A 14320-nucleotide genomic window follows, 5' to 3' on the forward strand; every position below is an offset into this window, starting at 1 on the left:
GTATCGTTTTTTAACAGTGTTTTTTCAGTAATTTGCTGTAGTGTGAATATATGATCTTGTACGCTGTGTGATGGTCTAAATCCACTTTGTATATCCGCCAGTCGAGGCTCAACTATTTCTCGTAGTTTCTTTTCTAGGATAATTTCGTAGATTTTCAACGCTGAGCAGAGAAGTGATATACCCCTATAATTACTGCACTCTTTCGTGTCTCCCTTTTTGTGTATAGGCAGTATTATTGAAATGTTCCAATCCTCTGGGATTTTTTTGTTTGTCCACGCTAAATTTAGTAGGTCATGTAATTCTTGTTTACCCTGTTGTCCAAGATATTTCAATAATTCAGCATCTATTCCGTCGATCCCTGCTGCTTTACCAACTTTTAGTTTTTCTAGTGCATCTTCAACTTCTTCCATCTTTATTTTAGTTTCATAAACGTCTTCTTGCCCTCTTTCAGGTGTTTCGTCTGTTATCTGTGTGCGATTCTCTGCTGTTGTATTTTCATTGTTTAAAAGTTCCTTGAAATATTCTCTCCACCTTTCTATAATGGGCTCATCCTCAGTTATTATATTTCCCTTTCTATCTTTTATCTGCTGTAGTTTAATTTCCGTTTTACTTCTCATATTCTTTAATACTCTATAAAATAATTTTGTATTTACAGCCTTAGTAAATGGATTTAATTACCTTCGTAGGACAGCAACTTTGATACCCTCTCAGTAACCCCTGTTCTACGTTTCGCTTGACCGACCGCAGTATGTTTCTCTACACAATCACAGTAATCATCTGTGAAAAATTTAGCTTTAGTAAATTCAAAGAGATTTTTCAGCGCTGCCTCTCCGCCTATAATGGGTTAACTTTACCATTATCACCATAAGTTTTATTTTGTTATTTTAGGGGAAATTCATTGGATTTGAAGTCAAGACAAAAGCATTCGATTTTTAAGGAAAATTCAACTGTACTCTTAATAAAAAATAGCAAACCAAGATTCCCAAATCTTCAACCAAAAGATTTTGAGCTTGATGCGAAACGGTACGTGTGCTTAAAAAATGATAGCTCAACAAACTGTGATAAAAAGACGGCTGAGTTTAAAGAGAATATAGTCAATGAGCTGAGAAGAGTATTCACGGACGAAAGTAATATTCTTAGGATGGGAAAACAAAACCCTTATAATGTTCACTTTAGAGGGTTCCGAGGAAATTTTTTAGAGAAACCGCCTGAGAAAGTATTATGTCAGTTACATGACACTGCTCTACGTACGCTTAAACGAGGTGATGTAAAACATCATCCGCTCAAGGAGTTTATTCCCAAAAGAGCGCTTTTCGAAAATAAAAGGTTTAATAGCTGTGCAATAGTTGCTAGCGCTGGATCTCTTAAAGATTCCAACCTTGGCTCAATTATAGGTAAGTTTAAATATTCTATATTCATCATCGTCATCATAAGTAGCTCGGCAATCCGTTGTAGATTTTGGCCTGCTCGCAAAGAAGTCGTCACTCCTGTCGATTTCTGGCATCTTTTCTCCATCTTCTGAAACCTAAAATCTTTAGGTCTTCTTCCACATCATCAATCCATCTTCTTCGTGGTCGTCCTCTACTTCTTGTGCCCTCTGGTTTTGAAATTGTTAATCTCTTCGTGTTATCGTGATTTGACATCCTAGCAATGTGTCCAGCCCATCTAAGCCTCTGAACTTTAACGAATTTCACAATATCTGGATCGGTGTATAACTGATATAGTTCAAAGTTATATCTTCGATGCCATAGCCCATTTTCTCTCAAACATACGAAGAAGTCTTTCATCATTTTGAGATAAGGTCCACGTTTCAGCTGCATATATCAAAACCGGTATTATTAATGTCTTGTATATCTACACGTTTTATATTTTTATTTTTTAAATGTTTCTGGAGACCGTGAACAGTTCTGTTTGCTATTGCTATTCGTCTTTTGATTTCGTCACTTGTCGTGTTTGTTGCGTTTACTAGCGATCCAAGATATGTTGTTAATTTGGATTCTCTGTTGGATATTTCGGGAGTTTTTAGAAACCAACATATATTGGGTTTTTTCCTCGTTTAATACAAGTCCTAATTCACTTGAGGCGTCCGCAAGCCTTGTAAAACACTGCACCATGTCTCTCATACTTCTGCTCACTATGATTATATCGTCAGTGAATGCGATAATGTGCGTCGATCTGCATAATATTTAATTTTCTGATTGACTTTTCTAAGGCAATAGAGGAGACACGCCAGCGCGTCCCCCTGTCTTAGTACACGAAGGGTACTGAGGTACTCTAAGGGTAGACTTATTAATGTCAAAGAACGTAGAGTTTTCTCCTTCAATTCTAACGCACGAGCTTACGTTTTGCATTGTTAGTTGGGTCAACTTAACTAACTTAGGTGGGATCTAAATTCACTATGGTTTATAAAACAGAGTAATGGATATCCTATAGAATATTCATAGCTCTCGTTGATGTCGAAACAGTATTTGATTTTATTACTCTGCATAGGTAATAAATAATTTAACAAATAATATATTTACCCCAGTCATTTGGCTACTTTCCGATATTCCAGATTTCATTGAAGATTCTTACTAAGCATTGCTTCAATCCCTACCTCTTCCATCTGCCTTTCTGAATTTTAGCTTTTTTATCGCTGTTTCAATGTCTGATTTCAATATTTGTGTTGTTTTTCATAACTTCTTTTCTCTGTATCATTGTTTGGGTCGTTGTTAGAGAATAATATTTCTCAATATTGTTTCCACACCACTGCGATACCTTTTGGGTTTGTCATGGTATTTCCACATATTATTACCTCTGATGATCTGCGTCTACGGCTTAAATTCTCTCGCTAGATATTTGACTTTTGAGAAAATGTGAAAAATGTGAAAAAACCTGTACAAAAACATATCCAAGTAGCATGGGACCCTTCTTCTTCTTCTTGTTTTGGCATCGTACCACTGGATGGGTCTTTGCCTGTCTTGCTACGTCCTTCCAACCATCTTCCTATCGGCTTCCATTGTAATATTTTCTTTTTTGTTTTTGCATCATCTTGTCTATGGACATGTCTCAGCCATGACAGTCATTGACTTTTCACAAATGTTACAATATCATAACCTTATATCACAATATTCAATTCATTAACCTCGTCGTTTCTCTTGATTCTCCATGTGCCGTCTTCCTCTTGCTCTGGGCCATATACTTTTCTCAGTATTTTTCTCTCGATTGTCCTGAATTTGGCTTCATCTTTTTTCTTTATTACCCATAGGTTACTATAGGTCGAATCAATGTTCTATAGTAGTCATTTTGGTTCTTTTGTCTAATAATTTCGATGTCATCAATTTCTTATTACCATAGTATGTACGATTCCCGCTGGAAATACGTGCATTAATTTCGCTATTTACGGAATTCTTCTGATTGATTTCTGTGCCCAGATATGTGAAGACATCCACACGTTCAATAGTAAATGTAGTTGTCTATTTTGATATTATTTTCATCGTCACCTGTTCTTTTGACGGTCATATACTTCGTTTATCTTAAATCCCCTTTTTCGTGCTTCAGAATCAAATTATTTCAACGTTTCCATTGTTCCTACTTATGATAGCTACACCGTCTGCATATGCAGTAATTTGTACTGTTGTGGTGTTTATATGGCCGGTTTCATTAGTTTTTCTGATGACTGCCTCAAGAACTAGGTTGAATAGCATGGATGATAGAGCGTCTCTCTGTCTCACTCCCATGTTGATGTCAAACAGGGGAGACAGTTCTCCATCTACTCTGACTGCGGCTTGTGAACCCTGCGACGTCATTTTTAGGAGGCTGATCTATTTCTTAGATATACCTAGATTACGAAGGTCTTCCAGTATTTTATCTCTTTCAAACTGCCAAAAGCTTTGTTTAAAGTCTAATATACATATTAGTACCGGCGCAAATTGATCCTAAGCAGACACAACCTGGCACCGGCGAGTTGCGTAGACCGTTCTGCGCATCCTACTATCAGTTCATGCGTTCGCAGGTCGAGCTTGGGAAGGTTTGTCATGGACGTACAGTTTTCTTGGGCTTGGGACGGGTGACTCAGCGCCAGATGTTAATTTTTACGTGTTTTTGTTTTGCGAGATGGAAATATCTGAAATGAATAAGCGGCGATATATTTTACACTATCTTGAATGAATAACATTTTATTGCTCTGTTGTATCAATCAGCACTACTCTACACAAGTTTTCGTTTATTTGTTTTAATAATATGTATTTTATTATACACTGTGTCCGTAAAGTATGGAACAAATTCTTTTTTAGCTAAACAGAGCATTTTAAGAAATAATCCTGAAACACGTCGATTTTTGATTTTAATTTACCGTATTTTAAAATAATATTCTAATATACAGGGTGAATTACTTTCAAGTAATGACGTCACCGTCATTTTTTTTAAATGGAACACCCCCATTTTGTCTCAATTTTCGGATTACTCTAGCTGAGCTGATTCCAAAAATGTGTCACATCTTGATTCAAATTGGTACAGGGTGGACAAAAATACAATAGCTTTGTGTGTGTTCATAAAGTAACGCGTTAGTTAAATTAACAATATTATTAAAAATACTTATTGTATTTTTCATATTTTAATTAATTTTTGATTTTAATTAATTTTTGATATTGTTTAATTTAATATTTTAATTTAATATCAAAAATTAATTAAAATTTAATATTATGAGCACACACAAAATATTGTATTTTTGTCCACCCTGTACCAGTTTGAATCAACATGTGATATATTTTTGGAATCAGCTCAGCTAGAGTAATCCGAAAATTGAGACAAAATGGGGGTGTTCCATTTAAAAAAAAATGACGGTGACGTCATTACTTAAAAGTAATTCACCCTGTATATTAGAATATTATTTTAAAATACGGTAAATTAAAATCAAAAATCGACGTGTTTCAGAATTATTTCATAAAATACTCTGTTTAGCTAAAAAAGAATTTGTTCCATACTTTACGGACACAGTGTATAATATAGTAGGCGCAATAGTAGGGAATATAATATATCTGATTAAAACAGTGAATTTTTTACATGTTAAGTATTTTTAATTTCTTTTGAAGTATCTAGTTAGTGTAGCTTTAGCAAATAAATCAAAGTTATGCGTTTACAAGAGCATATTATTTGAAAAATAAGGAGTACCATAATGTGTCATAATTATAATCTCCTTTATACAGATCAAAGAATTGTTTAGTATGTATTTCTAAATCCACACAATCATTGGAAAATGATTCATGGTAAAAAATATTTATTAATGACACTGTTATCGACAAAGTCGCTCAATTTTAAACTTGTCATCATATATTTATTAGACTTTTGTTTATCGTTAAAAATTAAATGATAGTTGGGAATTGTATTTTTTGTGTGATTTAATATTTTATCAAAAACATAATCAGCAAAAATTTTAGTTAAAACACGCGAACCGTTTTTGCAATCACAATCAATGCAGTGTTTAACTTATGCTTGTTATTATAAAGGTATGTAGAAATAGAATACTCAGTGTAAGATATCTTTTTATGCACCCGCTTATGATCAAATTCGATGTTTTCGAAAGTCATACCGCTACGACTACTAGGGACATGTAAGATATTTTTAAAACGTTACTAGTTACATGTACGGAACTACCGTTTTTTAGTTGCCTACTCAATTCAGTACAAGGATCAGATACATCAGTATTTTGTAATCAGTATTTGTACTCAGTACCACTGAGAACCGGTATCAATAGTAACCGTTACACGTTTGCACTTATTTTGCCCGTCTCTATTCGTTACGGCGACAGCCGATGGTCGGGTTAGCTTGTGTTTAATATGCGGTACGCTAGAAAAATAACTGCACAGGGCCCTGATTCTAAATCAAATTTCGACACTAAACAAGTCGCTTTCAATATGGCGACGGTTGAAATGCGATTGTGCGAGCCTTGTGGATTTTAGTTGAACTAACGAAGTGACGTCATGAAATAGCGACTATCGAAATTAATAGCGACTTTAAAAAGGGTGTTGATATTATAATTTCGACTGTCGAAATTATTTGACACGGAGATGAATGAATGGCCAAAAGCGAGGTTAGGTTTAGTTTAGATGTGTTTTGTTTATTTCTTGCAAGGAAAACTAAAGCAAAAGGTATTATAATATAGCTGGGTTTAATTGAAATTTGCTTGTTTTGAGGAATTAGATAGAATAGTATTAAATTAGAAATAATAATAATTGAGAATGTCCACAACATGAATCATCAACTCAATGAAAGATGTAAGGTAATAATCTGGGATGACGTCACTAGTAAGAAATATATGCCAAAAAATTCTAATTTAAAAATAAAAATCGACCTCTTTCGGGATTTTGCTCCAAAATCGTCCGTTTTAAAGAAATGAATTTATTCCATAATTTAGCCCCTCTGTATAATCTACTATAATAAATCTTTCATGTCATCAATTATTTAATTATTGATAAATAATTAGGTACTTCCCTAAAATTTTAATTGAAAATTGCAGATTTTTTGGGAAAACTCGGATTTTCTGAGTAAAATTTTTGTTGAAGGAAATCGGAAAAAAAAATAACTTTGTGCAGAACTAAATTACGGTGAATTTTTATTTGAGTGTTTTTGGCTCAAAGGAAAAATTTAAGGAGTTACAGACCACTAATTTTAAAATAAAGAAGATTTAGAAGTGCTAATTTGTTTATAAATAAAATAACACACTTTCTGCGGACTTGTCATACCCCATATTACTAATAAAGTAACGCATAAATTCGTTATTTCGTAAACTGGTTACTTTAAGGAAAATTCCCGAAACACATCGATTTTTATTTTTAAATTACGGTTTTTTGGCATATATATCATACTAGTGAAGTCATCCATCTGGGTGTGATGACGTAATCGATGATTTTTTTAAATGAGAATAGGGGTCATATGATAGCTCATTTAAAAGGGTATTCAATTCTCTATCCAAGAATATAAACATTAACATAATTATTTATACAGTGTGTTCAAAAAACATTTTTTAATTAAAATAAGTGAGACAAAAAGAAGAATATAATGTAATTATTTCATTCAAAATACATTTTACTACTGTCAGTAAACAGAAAAAAATTTTATTTCACAAATAAACATTGATTTTCGCTTAAACGAAATGTTCAAACTGCCAAGCGACAGGTGGGTGGCAGCTTTAACATTGAATTTAAGCAAAAAACAATATTTATTTCTCAAATAAACATTTTTTTCCTGTTTTCTGACAACAGTAAAACGTATTTTGAATTAAATAAATTACGTACATTCTTCTTTTTGTTTCAATTATTTTAATTAAAAAAATGTTTTTTGAACACCTTGTATAAATAATTAGGTAAATGTTTATATTAGTGAATAGAGAATTGAATACCCTTTCAAATGAGCTATCACATGACCATTCTCATTTAAAAAAATCATCGATTACGTCATCGCGCCCAGATGGATGACGTCACTAGTATGATATATATGCCAAAAAATCTGAATCTAAAAATAAAAATCGACCCGTTTCAGGATTTTTCATTAATGTCGCTGGTTTACGAAATAATGAATTTATGCGTTACTTTATGGACGCACTGTATATGCAATCTTAAGATTCGATTTTAGCAATAAAATAGCTGGTAAATAATTTTTCCCAAAAATGGCATTTTTTCGATAATTTTCCCAGACTATCAACAAGTTCCAATAAACGGGAGCGCCAACCCAAATTCTGAGCAGTCTCAACATGATAAGGTTAATATCCCCAGTTGTAACTAATATCGAAATGAATACGAATCGCTATATTCTGCGGCTGTCATGGCGGTGTCGAAATGAAATTGCGACTGTCGAAATGAATTAGAATCAGGCCCCAGGTCACCCGTCCCACCGGCGCAGGTTGTGACTCGCTTAGGTTCAATATGCGCCGGGGCTTAAGTGCGTTCGCGGGTGCCTGTCGGCGATTAGTCGGCGACAAATTAGCAGCAAAACGCATGCGCACTTTAAAATAATATAAATAATATCGTTAAGAGATAAATATACAAGGTAAATTTACCTAGTATAATTTAATAATATTAATAGTTATTAATATTAATTAAAAGTAAATATACCTCGTATATTTATCTATTAACGGTATTATTTATATTAAGTGAAGTTGAAATTGTCGGCGGCAATTCGTCCACTGTACCCGCGAACGCAACTATTATATGTCGTATTGATAAGCTTTTTCTTGTATCATTCTTAGTATGAATATATTATCTTTATTTTCATTCTTCTTCTAAAAAGTTGAGAGTCTCTTCAGGCGTGCAATGTTTTGTCCTATCTATTTTTTCTTTGGGGTTTGTGTTGTAGTAAATAGTGCATAAAAACTTATTGATTAATATTTTTTAGATGCTCATGATCTTGTATTAAGGTTTAACAATGCTCCTACCAAAGGCTTTGAAGCAGATGTCGGAAGTAAAACCACGATTCGTCTGTTAAATTCTCAAGTTGTAACGAAGTCTCAATTCAATTTTTTAAAGGCAAACCTGTACAAAAATATAACCATAGTAGCATGGGACCCCAGCAACTATTCCTCTACCATAAACGAATGGCTAGAAAAACCAGAGTTTAATTTATTTACTAATTACATGGCATTTAGAAAAACGGATCCCAAGTCTAGAACATTCCTTTTAAATCCGAGCAGTGTTTGGGAGGTCTGGGATTTTCTTCAGAATAATTCACCGAGCATGCTACGGCGTAATCCCCCTTCATCAGGATTTTTGGGTAAGATTTTTAGCTCTAGAATACTATTTGATGAATAATAATCTCAATAATACCAATTGTATAATATTGATTACACTTTCTAATAATAAAAATTGAAAAAGACTGATATTTTTTTGTACACACTTATGACAAATTAATGAATGGGAAAAGACAAGTACATATTTTAAAGTGTGTAAAAATATTAATAACATATTTAATATGGGCCATTCCACAAACATACGCCTGTTTTGGATTACTTCGACAACGAATATTTTACTGTGCAACATAAGAAGTACGAAAGTAAATGGCTCTAATAATTATTCCAATAAACAACAATGTAATTTGCAATTTACTTTCGTTCTTCTTATTTTGTACAGTAAAATATTCGTTGTCGAAGTAATTCAAAACAGGCGTATGTTCGTGGAATAGGGTATAACATACGCAGAGTTAAAAATGCAAACAAAAATAGTCCAGGAACCGAAACTTATCACCTCGCAATTTTTACAGAATGGATCGATTTGCTTGAAAATTTGAGAATAAGTAGTGGATAGTCCAAGAATCAGAATCTATATGATGCCGAAAGGTGCTTTTACCATGGGGGTGGTTGCCACCCCATCTCGGGGGTGGAAATCTTGTATTATGTTTTGACCGCAAAAGTTGATAAAAACATTCATTCTAAGCAAAAAATGTTCTATACGTCTTCTAAGTTTTTGCTAAAATTAATAGTTTTCGATTTATTCGCTATCGAAAGTGTTAGTTTTATATCGAAAAATTCAATGTTTTTAGATTACTTACTCATTTACGATTCACTCAATTTTTACTGTAGAAAAAATTTTTTCAAACCAAGTTCTTGGGAATTAAGTAATCTACAATTTAATATTTAAACATTTATTTGTATCTCTGATGCTAATCTTTCTATTCTGAAGAAAATTTTTTTCCAAACTACAATAATTCGTTATTCACTTTTAACTCCAGTTTTTTAAAAACTAATCACTCTAAGCCAGTCAAACTTCTAGGATCTATTAATAATACATAAATAAAGAAGAATGAATTAGGCCAACAACTAAAAACACCGCTAACTTACATTATTATGCTTCCAATTGGATTTCTCCTTTTTTTTGTTCAAAAAATATATTGATTTTTTAACCGTAACTTTTTTTATTTTTTATCTTAGAAAGTTTGGTAAAAAAGAATTTTGTAGGTTTCATAGGATCTATAAGGCTATTGATATTAAATCCATTTAATATCCTCAGTCGCAAAAAGAAGTGACTTTGAAAGGGTTGGTAAAGGTGGTTTTTGCATGTTATTACAAGTTATAATTATCAATAGCTCACTCAATTTTTGCCGTAGAAAAAATTTTTGCAAACCAAGTGCTTGGGAATTAAATAAGCTACAATTTGATATTGAAACATTTTTTGTGTCTGTGATGCTAATCTTTCTATTCGGAAGAAAAGGGAATTTCGTTATTCGCTTTTAACTCCTTTATTTTTAAAACTAATCATTCTAAGCCGGTCATACTTCTAGAATCTATTAATAATACATAAATAAAGAAGAAAAAATAAGGTAAATGACTAATTTTAATTAGAGTGGTGATTATGGGGTATATTCCGATCACTTTTTCGCTGAAAAAAAAAATAGGGACTGACATTCTTTTCATTATAAGTCACTTAATTTTTGAGCTAGAGACTTTTTTTATTTCTGTGGATAGATATGTTTAAATACTTTAAATTAGTTTCAACAAATTATCCTCGAAAAATGCATAGTTTTCCCGACTTTGAAACTACAATATTTAGCATTTGACGAAGAAGAGCTAACAAGTATAGCTCGATTACTATTGGTCTTAAAGAAAATAAAAAAACCGTTTTGTTTATTTTTCCTAAAGGTACATTTTTGTCAAGCAAAGTTTGTTTTGATAAAACGAAAACTTTTTGAGTTATTAGCAGAAAACTGATTAAAAACATTAATAACACTTTCGATAGGGAATAAATCGAAAACTATTAATTTTATGAAAAAAATGTATAGAACGTTTTTTGCTTAGAATGAATGTTTTTACCAACTTTCCACCCAAAAATTTCCACCCCCGTGATGGGGTGGCAACCACCCCCATGGTCAAAGCGCGTTTCCGCATCATATAGATTTTGATCCTTGGGCTATCCACTACTTATTCTCAAATTTTTAAGCAAATTGATCCATTCTATAAAAATTGCGAGCTTTTGTCCTATTTTAAGCTTCATTACTTGGACTAAAAGGCTAGGTCTGGAAATTAACACAAAAAAAACAAAAATAATGATACAGACGAGAAGAATAGTACCACAAAACATTATACATGAAGATGCTTTGAGACCTTTGAGGGCCGATATGATTAACCAAAAAAGAAGATGTATTTGGTTATTTTTCTAGTGACTTTCTTGGGTGTGAATCTGTCTTTTTAGTTTACTCCTCTTGGTTAAAATATCAGCTATAGGAGCACTCCCAAATCATAATTTACAATGTATATTTGTATATACATACACTGTAAATCCCAAATCATGATTTCCAAAGTTTATACATTCAGGGAGTGTTCATAGTAGCATTTAACGTGTCTTGGTTTGTTTATTTCTACTGCATCTTGATTGTAAATTTAGTATAGCAGAGCGCTTTCGGCTTACAAAGTCGTCTTCAGAGATATGGTCAAAATTTAAAAAGTACCACTACTAAAGAGGAATCTCATTGGTGAAAAAAAATTATTGAAAAAAGTTAAAAAAAAAAACGTCTAAAATCTAACAAACGGCACATTAGGACATTACAAAAACCCATTAAAAAGCTTGCTCCATCTGTAAGCCGCCTCGACTCTACTCAGATGGTTGTATCTGGTTATAGTCCAAGAAATCAACGCCGGCTTTGTTTGGTCGTGATCGGTAATATGGACAAACTATACGGGAATATGTTGGATTAGTCGTGTACATGAATTAATGAAGACGCGTTGTTTAATCCCCGTTTAGGCCTGGGCTTTTTCAGGATACGGAGTCTCCCTTTTTTTAGCGGGAGCGTGGGGAGGCATTCACATGTAATGCAAGTGGTGGAGCAAATCTGCTAGTGGAGCGGTGGCTTTAGAAGGTGATTGGTGTTTCGGTTAGCGGAGATGCTAAGGAGAAAGTGAAAGTAGAAGTGTTGAGAGCAACCTTTTAGTCAAACCAAACCAACGAAGGATAACTGTTACTTGTAGGAACGGCTCTTGGATTTAGCGTGTAGGGATGCAGCTTGTTATAATCTGTGATATATTAGGGGAGTATGTTCAAGTATTTCGTAGTAGTCATCAGGAAGTTCGTTGCTGGCTAATTGTAGAAGATTGGCTGGAGGAAATGGAACTTTGTTTTTGGGTATCCTGGTGAGTAAGTTACCGCGCCTATTTCAAGGCGTTTTTAGGAGGCATGAGAAAACGGATTCTCTCAGGGGTGATTTTGGCGAGTGGATGTACCAATGCCGACGGGTACCACCAATGCTTTCTAAGGCATTTGCTAAGAATTCTACGCTCTGTAGAGGCAATATTTTTACTGACGTTTGTTTTAAGTGATGTGTAGAGACACGCTCTGTACTCGATAATAGGTATTATGTAGGTCTTATATGTGTGTATAAGAGTTTTGCTAGACGTGCCTCTAAACCTTCCAGATAGCGCTCCAAGGAGCCGGCTCTATTCCTTACCTTATCTAAGGTATTTTTCATCTCATTGTACTAGTTGAGAGTCCTGCTAAAGTCAACTCCCAAATAGACTACCGATGAATGGAATTAGAGTCTTTCACCCTGGAAGGCTATCCTAGCCCTTTCGTTTTTGGGGCTATTAGTATGTCTGAAGGAGATCATTTGGGTTTTTGTGGGATTGAGGGTAACTCTCCACCTATTGCACCACTTGACCATTTTGTCTAGTTGGGTTTGTGCCCTCTCGAATACAAAGGGTTCTCTTAGAGTACCGCGTAGAGTGCCTACAGCAAGAAGGACAGTATCGTTGTTATATAGTAGGATTGACTCGGTTAGATTAATAGGGTGGGGGACGTCACTGTTGTAAACTGTGTATAATATTGGTGCTAAAATTGAACCTTGTGGGACTCCAGCTTGTGGAGTAAAGGGTGTGGATAGTTGTTGGTTGGCGACTTTGACGTGTATAGTCCGATTTGAGAGATAGGAATTTATGATTTTCATCATCATCACGTAGCGCTACAACCCTGGGTGGGTCCTGGCTGACTGTACAACTTTCCTCCAATTTGTTCGGTCTCCCATCAACCTAGGGTCAAATGGAATGTTCATTTTTCAGAGATCTGACTGGATGTTATCTATCCATCGCATTCTGGGACGTCCGAGTGGTCTCCTGCCTGTAGGAATCTCCTGCCTTTTAATTCGATGTTGGTTCTGATCCTATACTGGTTTGTGTTAATGTCGTGGTGAGGTCCGAAAATTGTTCTAAGTATTTTTTGTTCAAAACATCTGAGCTTTTCTTCGTCTGATATGGTCATGGTCCACGTTTCGCATCCATATGTTAGTACAGGTCTGACGATGGATTTATAGATTTTGATCTTGGAACTTCTTGTAAGATTTTTTTGATTTTATAAGCTTATTCAGTGCGAATAGACAGCGATTTGCTGATTGGATTCTGTCTTTTATTTCTTCAGTAACATCGTTGTCAACTGTGATTACGGCAACCAGATACTTAAAACGTTGTACTCTTTCGAAATTGAAGGTGTTGACCGTCACATTTTGTCCTATCCTGTCTCTTCGTGTCATTCTATTTATACACATATATTTCGTCTTCTCTTCATTTATCCTCAGCCCTACTTCGCTTGTTGCTCCTTCCACCTTGTTGAAAATGGCTTTTGTGGATAGGATGGAGTCTCCAACGAGATCAATGTCATCTGCGTAAGCTAGTAATAGTACATCCTTTCACGGTTTTTGCTGTAAATTTTAAAGAACCGCTCGGATTGACATGAAATGTGGCGTACGCATAGCTAATATGTCAAAGAAAAAAAGTGATATGGTTCCGATGTGTGCTTTTGCCCTGGGGGTGAATCTCGGGGGTGAAAAAATATATGTGCAAGAGAAGTCCCGAAATGAATAAACTGACTAATTTTAAGCAACATTTGTTCTATCACCAAATCAATACTTTTCGAGTTATTTGCAAGTGAATATGTTCATTTTTGAACAAAATAACCACTTTTTTAGACGGTTTTTCGCAAATAACTCAAAACAAAAGCATTTTGCCAAAAAAAATATTCTTAGCAAAACTATAGCCTATAAAAAAGTGAAAAAAAAGGTGTATATATTAGGTCTCTATACCTAGCAAAAGCAGAGTTATAGCTAATGCAAAATAGGTTCATATTCAAAAAATTCCAAATAGAATAATTCAATGTGAAATATCCAAATAATGAAGCATTCTTGGGGAAAAAACATTTCAACTTTTTTACAGTGTTTAAAAAAAGCTTTATTTCTGTTTTTATAAAAAAAAATTCAAGCATCAAATGTAAGCAAGTTACGTTCAAAATAAAGTTGGTCCCTTTTGTTTTGGCAAAAAAAAAATCAGGAAGATCACCCCCAATTAGCAACTTAGATGAAATTAATCGTTACCGCT

The 14320-nt window shown here is 34.0% G+C and overlaps 2 protein-coding genes across 3 annotated transcripts in view; one reads left to right on the forward strand and one right to left on the reverse strand.

Annotated features, from left to right (window-relative positions):
* Positions 1-14320, forward strand: part of LOC114325912 (beta-galactoside alpha-2,6-sialyltransferase 1) — a 58742-nt gene that overhangs the window by 42341 nt on the left and 2081 nt on the right. For both annotated transcript variants that reach the window (XM_050649092.1, XM_028274061.2), the window contains exons 3-4: positions 889-1394; positions 8371-8745. In XM_050649092.1, the coding sequence (XP_050505049.1) occupies positions 889-1394; positions 8371-8745 (881 nt within the window). The remainder of the gene's footprint in view (positions 1-888; positions 1395-8370; positions 8746-14320) is intronic.
* The window catches only part of LOC114325913 (transmembrane protein 43 homolog), a 94910-nt gene that overhangs the window by 34581 nt on the left and 46009 nt on the right, over positions 1-14320 (reverse strand). The gene's annotated exons all lie outside the window — the stretch shown is intronic.

This window comes from Diabrotica virgifera, chromosome 4, assembly GCF_917563875.1.
Source record: "Diabrotica virgifera virgifera chromosome 4, PGI_DIABVI_V3a".
NCBI lineage: Eukaryota > Metazoa > Arthropoda > Insecta > Coleoptera > Chrysomelidae > Diabrotica > Diabrotica virgifera.